Genomic DNA, 6963 nt, shown 5'->3' with positions numbered 1-6963 from the left:
AGGGAATTCTGATATGCAAATAATGAATTTAGGAAAGTGAATTAAGACACTAGTAATAGAAGGAAGAACCAACAGAATCATTGGAGTGTCAAAGGGAGATGACAGCAGCATTTCAAGAGCGGCAGGGCACGAGACGTCAAGAGACGCGCAGCTGCACAGGGAACCCTGTGCCCGATCCCTCACAAGACGAGGGGCCCCACGCTCCCGAGGGCCACCATGCTCCCGAGGGCCACGGGCACCGTGCAGTCCCATGCTGCTCTCAAGTCTCAGAGACACAGTCAGCTCTCTGGGGATAAAAGAGTTCCACTTCTGAACCAACTAAAAGGAACGCGTCTTCAGCCTGGGGTGGGGCATGGCTGCAAGTCAAATGCTCTAGAAACACCTCTGGGCACGTGTGGACGGGTGAGTGAAGCATTTTCTTGGCAGCTGTCAGCAAAATTGCCATCTGAGACAGAGAGACAGACAGAGACAGGAGAGAGACAGGGAGAGAGAGACAGGAAGAGAGAGAAGAGGGACCATCCTCAGGTCCTTGTAACTGGAGATGGGAAGCTCTGACAGCGCAGATGTGCTGGCCAGCCCTGCCATGCTCTGGGAACGAGGCTTCGGTGTCAGCGAGCTGCCTTACAGGGCAAGGGCAGGCGGGACCCGGGGGGTCCGCCTGTGCCTCAAGGTGCACAGGCACAGGAGCCAGAGGCCTCCTCTGGCCAGGAGCGGGGCAGTCAGTTTCTCCCAGGCTCACCCGACCTACTCATGGGGTGCACACTTGGCCTCCACACAGCTCTCTGGTCACATGGCCGCTCACCCAATGCCCAGGCTGAGTCAGAGCACCGCGATCTAGGACTGTGAAGGCTGTGTGGCGTGGTGCACATTTTAAAAACCCCTGCCACACAAAACACACATTGCACGTCTTCATCACACAACCAACCCTATGTGACTCCTGGACAGATTCATAAATAACGTGCCTTTCTCATTAAAAACTGGGGGAGGGGGGTAAGAGGGCAAAGCAGGCTTGGTAGTTGGAAATCAAAAAGAAAATGTAAAAAGCAAACCAATCTCATACTCGGATTTGCTCCCGAGGACTCCTTTGCGACTCAAACTGAGCTTCCAGCTGCCCACCTGCACCATCACCCGGCTGCTGCGCACACCCACAAGCACCTGCACACGCATCCAGTTTCCACTTACAAACGCAAAGGGCTCCTACAGCCCCATGCCCTCCTCAAGTGACCCTGCGGGAGCCTGCTGGCAGCTAACACTCATTGCCACAGCTTCCAAACAGCAAATACGGCTGTTTCCAGAACACCCTCTAAAGAATGGCCGGAGCAGAAATGGCCGAGCACAGCAAGCTGCTAGAGCACACAGGAGGGGTGGCACTGAGCCCAGAGCACCCTCCCTGCAGTGGGAAGAGCGGCACCCAGAGGGAAAGGGAGAACACCTCCACCCAAGTTCACAGACAGAAAAATTCTACTCTGAAAAATATCGAAAGATTTGAAAAGGAGAGAGAGAAAGCAATGTTTAATGATGGTGGCATTTTCCCGGAGTTGCGGGCGCCCCCGAGAACCCCTCCTGAGCCACCAGCCCCACTCAGGAACAGCAGCAGGTCGGCCCTAGGACTAGGCGCTGCTACAGGCTGCCCTAGTCCTCCAGAGGAAAGGACTCGGGGGCTTCCACCGGATCCACCGACCATCTCGACTAACAGGGAGCCACAAGGACCGCGGTGCAGCTTAGGGCAAGCAGCTGGGGGCTTCTTTCCCTGGGAGAAGGTGGGCTTGGCTCTGAAGACGTCATGGGAAGTCATTCACTAGTGGACAAGGTGGAGCTTGTTGGAAAAATTTTTTGCATCAATATTTGAGACGAAGTCAATTTCCTAACTGGCAATATAAACCATTTTTCTTTCGAGAGAGCCCTTGCGCTCTGGTTTGATTTTGTGCACGCTGTGTATAAAATCTATGGCTATTGAGTTAAGGTCAGGGTCAGAGTTAAGACTACCTGTCGACAGTTCTGGGACGGCGTGGCTAGTTTACCATCTGGATGGCTAGAGCTACCTAGAGGGCGAGAGGAGGCTGCTCAACGTCGGTGGGCGGCCGGCACAGCTGGCTGTCGAGGCGCGGCCATCCCCTCCACACAGTGGACACAGGCTTCGCGGCACTACCTGGAAATCATGGAGCTGGAGTGAGACTGGCTGGAGGTGGTGGTGGTGGCGCTCAGCTGGGAGAAGCCACTGTGGCTGGACTCCAGGCTGGTCATCGAGCCTCTGCAGATGCAGGGAGGAGAAGAGGTGTGAGGACCCAGCCACAGGCGCCCGCTGTCCACACTGCTGCGGGCTTCCCACCCATCCTGCTCTCTGCCCCTCTATGCCGTGCCCGCCCAGTCGGGGGAATGGGCCACGAGCATCCCGTCCAGGGACAGCTTCCCCTGCCCACAGCTGACATGACGCACAGGCAAAGGCTGCGCTGCTGCGCTGACACCCCTCGCCACAGCTGTGCAGTCAGAGCCAAGGAAGGGGCCCAGCGCTGCCCGGGAAGCCCGGACCCACCATCCCTGCTGCACACAGCTGGCTCTGGGGCCTCTGCTGAGCACCCTCACCCTCAAGGACGCCTGTGTGGGGAGGGAGCCCAGACCTGAAGTCCTCGGAGCCGATCACTTCTGTGTAGTACATCACTTTGCACTTGTGTGAGGACACCTGCAGGGAGGCCAGCACGTCGTCCACCCGGGGCAGGTTGGTAGCCGCACACGCTGGCATGCTGTGGAACTTCCACTGCAGGATGTAGAAGCCTGGCCACCTGGTCACATGAGAGCCCTGGAGCAGCGGGGGAAGCAGGATGAGGAGGACTCCTGACAAGCCCCATCCCACAGTGGGGCTGCTGAGTGCCGGGGCGCTGTCTCCCGGCCTCATGGGGACGCGACAGCAGTCAGTGATCATCTGGGACAGGACTGGAGACCTGCTATCTGGATCACCATCAGGAAGGACTTCGACAACATCCTTCCATCCACAATCAGGCCTGTCCCAAGGCCTCCAACAAGAGCTGGGAAGGCCACAGGAACTCCCCTCCCAACTGTCACCTTGCAAAATCACATCTCTACTATGGAAGGCCAGAGGCACCCGGAGGGCTGCCTAGACCGGAAAGCGGCACCCTTAAGGCTGAGGTGAGCCGCAGACCATCTGGATGTAAACCAGCGCGCCTGGCCACCAGCAAGTGGCTCCCTAAATTCTGCTCCTCTCTATGGTTCTCCTCTGACAAAGACAAAGGCAACCCCTCAAGTCCCATCCAGCGCATGTCATCTGAAGGCCAGCTGTGTGTGTACACACTTTCTCCTGCCAGACAGCCCTTCTGTGCAGGGGAGTCCTGGGCTGCCTGCACCCTTCTTGGGTGGGAGCTCCCGCTCAGGGCCCGAGACCCACGGGGATTCCTGGGTCTTTCTGGCCTGGCAGCTAGGCACACCCTGCCCTCCACCAACAGCAGAGCCTCCAGGAGCCACCAGGGTGGGGCAAAGCAGGGACACCCACTGTCGAGAGGAGGCCCCCATGGAGCGTCACGAACATGTGACTTCACCTGCACACTTTCTCCTTCTTTGCAAATCAGGGGCGACTCCACCATGCTGTAGTCGCGGCCCAGCTGCCAGACCTTGTCTATGAGCTGCACGTTGTTCCCGCCTGGAGAGGTGATGCTGTGGGCCCCCAGGGAGTCCTTCTTGGGGGGCTGCGGAGACCTCTTGGAGTGATAGATATTAAAGACAATGTCGCCTTTGCACACGTCAAAATCCCAAGTGATCACAGAAGCAGCATCCACAATCTGAATGAGAATCTGGAAAACAGGAGGGGGAGTGACTCAATCGCACGTGTGAGGCCCGCGCTTACAAGCCCTGCAGGGGCCTTCCAGCCTAGAGGTGTGAGCCAGGAAGGGGCAGGAGGGACGGGCAGGACTGACAGGCAGGGGTGGTGCCTTCACCCAGGTCACTCAGCCCTCCAGGGCCCATTCCCTCTCGTTCTTCTTTCCCCAAAGGCTCCTGCTACACATCGTGGAGGTGTGAGCCACTGGGCCTCTATGACCTGCGTGTACCCTCCAAAGATGCCGAACAGCATCTGCAGACAGCTTTCTAAAAGATGGTCTTCCAACCTAAGACGGGACACCTGGGGAACCGGACACAGGGGGCCGGGGCTGCTTGGGGCTAGGGAGCAGCAAGGCCTGGAGAAGAGCAGGGGAGGCCTGGAGGGCACAAGCCACATACAGGAGTGCAGCTACACCAGACAAGCTGGAAGGAAGAGATGAGCTGTGAGGGGTGCCGAGTGCCATCCAAAACCCAGACTTCAACCTGCAGTGATAGTTCCCCAGCAGAGAGAGGTCAGCCTCAGTTTCAAAGACTAGTGGGGGAGGGGCATGAGAACCCAAAGCAGCTGGGCAGAGCTCTGCGTGGACTGGCCTCTGCAGCTCCCTCTGGAGGCCAGCTGTGCCCTTCAGCACGGCCCCTCTGGAGACTGAGGAGCAGGCCTATGGAGCATGCCCTCCTCCCTGCTGCACAGGACACGCCGCTTCGCCCCGGGTGGTCCTGCCATGGACTTGTACCTCACTCATTCCCAAAGCAGAGCGCAGGTGTGGTAACAGGCCACTTCTAACAGGGACAAGCACAGCGCCATGCACCCTCAGATAGGGATCCATACAAATCATCTCAGGACAGTGTGAAACAGGGCCCATCAGGCTTCCTCTGCCATTCAAATCACGGCTACAGCCTCCCTCATCGTCCACCCACCAGGGTCCGTCCGGTCAGCTGCTGGGAAGACATCAGCAACAATGACCAGCAGGTGGCTGAGCAGGGAGCTGCCATGGCAGAAGCAGTAAGGGTCAGCTCCTGGCCACCACCCTGGGCAGAGACAGCAGTCTCTTGACCCAGCACCCCTCGTGCAAAGTGCTGCCACCCAGCCAGGACCCAGGACCCAGGACCTTGCGCAGTGGCCCTCACACTCAGGTCACCTGCACTGATACAGATACGTGGGGACTTCATGCAGGGACACTCTGGCCTTTGCACCAGTGTGACAGCAAGAAGAGGAAACAGAGGCCAGCTGCTCCCTCCTCACTCCCCTGCACTGACGGAACCGGCAAAGCTCTGAAGAAACTCCACAGAAGTGGACCACTCAAGGGAAGCCTGGTCAAGGTGACCACTGAGTAGCCAGCTCAGGGGTGAAAGCAGGATTCCGACAGGACCGACTTGTTCCCCATGTCTGTGTCAAGGCTCTCCAGCGAAACAGGGCAAGAAACCAGGCCCCCTTCAAGGCTTTGGCCACACAGTGGTTTTCCATCTGAGAGACCCACTCTTCCACGTGGTCATTTACCAAGATAGACCATCAGGGACCTGAAGACCCAAGAGCAGAAAGACCAGCGGCTCTTCTGATGGGCGCTGGGCAGCGGGCAGCAGGGCTGGGGCGGCCCCTGGGGCGGCCCGGAAGGCGTACCTCGTGAGGGGCTCCTTTGAACACGCTTGCAGACTGGTAGATGGTCTCGGTCCAGAGCTTCAGGTCTTCGTTTTCCAGCTCCTCTGCAGTCCTATACAGAGATTTGGGGACCAGTCCACCCTCTGGCACTTCACACTGGAAATGTAAACACAGCCATGAGAGCTGTGCCCACAGCCCACAGCCCGAGCCCCGTCCGCGCCCACCGACCTCCTGGGAATCTAGACAGAGCCCTGGCAAGGCCGAGGCAGGCCATGCAGCCTGCGAGCTACTGTGGAAAACCACTGCAGTCCTGTGTTCTACTCTGAGTAAACACAAACAAGTCAAAGATGGTTATCACAGAATTCACACTAATATGCAGGAGGTACTGGACTCAATTACTACAGCTGGTTTTTATAGGAATTAAAAGACTTTCTATTGCACTACAAAGGAAACACATTATGTTAAGAAAGCTTTATTCCCAAGAACTACAGGCATTATTTTTACATAAAGTCTTAAGTGGAGCTGGTTATGCAGGTCACTGATAGAGCACCTGCCTAGCACGTATGAGGACTCGGTTCAATCCCCAACACCACAGAAAAGTAAAAAACAAAATAATCAAATTTATAGTCAATTACTACCAACGAATAAAGCTTCCTGTATAATCAAGGTCAAACGATCAGTCTATACCATCACCCGCTATCAATAAAGGAGAACTTGAATTTGCAAGAAACAGGCAGTGTCCTATTTGACAATGACAATTGATGAGTCCTTGTACAGCAGCTTCACCTGAGAGTTCATAAAATCCAAGTACTCCCCGACAGCAGCCCAGGGAGGCAACCACACAGAGCAAACGCTCACACCCTCGGCCCGCAGTGCGAAGTGGAACTGTCCCCGCAAGGATGGCACGTTAGAAAACACCAGGTGACCGGTGGTAAGACACCCTCTAAGCCCAGGAGCGCTCCCCTCCGACAACCAGGCTGAGTGGCTGCCCGGGAGGCATGTGGGGTCCCACAAGGCTCAATAAGATGGACATCTCAATAAGATGGACTCTCAGCACTGTGAGTGCGTCGGGCATGGACAGGCTACAAAGGCAAGTGCTACCTGCCAAGTGTCTGATACCCGACTCTACCTGTTTTTGTTTTGTTTGGGCACCAGGTACTGAACCCAAGGGTGCTTCAGCATGGTGCCCTTTTTGTTTTTTATTTTAGGCTGGCCTCAAACTTGAGATCCTCCTGCCTCAGCCTCCCGAGTCTCTGGGATTACAGGGGCACACCACTATGCCTGACTACAAGATGGTTAGCTTTTCATGATGAAAGCAGTTTGTAGGTTTCCACAAACCTGATCCCATGGTTTGATCTCAGGGGCACCGGGCTAAGTCACATCCTGCAACTTACTTGCTCTTTGCACTGTGGTGTGATGGTGCCTGCAGCTTCCTTAAAATGGAACTGATGAGCTGAGAGCTAAACTCTTGGGTTTCCTAAAGTCCTCTAACCATTGAGAAGGATTCCCTCAACAGCTCAATTCCTTAGCTAAAGGAG

At 56.2% G+C, this 6963-nt stretch overlaps 1 protein-coding gene across 4 annotated transcripts in view; it reads right to left on the bottom strand.

The window, feature by feature from the left end:
• Positions 1 to 313: 313 nt before the first annotated feature.
• The window catches only part of SEC14L1 (SEC14 like lipid binding 1), a 48538-nt gene continuing 41888 nt past the window's right edge, over positions 314 to 6963 (bottom strand). For all 4 annotated transcript variants that reach the window (XM_081270926.1, XM_081270924.1, XM_081270927.1 and 1 more), the window contains 5 exons: positions 5447 to 5581; positions 3552 to 3803; positions 2619 to 2797; positions 2150 to 2251; positions 314 to 445 (listed from right to left, as the gene is read on the bottom strand). In XM_081270926.1, coding sequence (XP_081127052.1) covers positions 430 to 445; positions 2150 to 2251; positions 2619 to 2797; positions 3552 to 3803; positions 5447 to 5581 — 684 coding nt within the window. In that variant the 3' untranslated portion in view covers positions 314 to 429. The remainder of the gene's footprint in view (positions 446 to 2149; positions 2252 to 2618; positions 2798 to 3551; positions 3804 to 5446; positions 5582 to 6963) is intronic.

The sequence above is a fragment of the Spermophilus citellus genome (genome assembly GCF_964194105.1).
Source record: "Spermophilus citellus genome assembly, chromosome: 17".
Taxonomy (NCBI): domain Eukaryota; kingdom Metazoa; phylum Chordata; class Mammalia; order Rodentia; family Sciuridae; genus Spermophilus; species Spermophilus citellus.
This window is presented reverse-complemented; position numbering and strand designations above follow the sequence as displayed.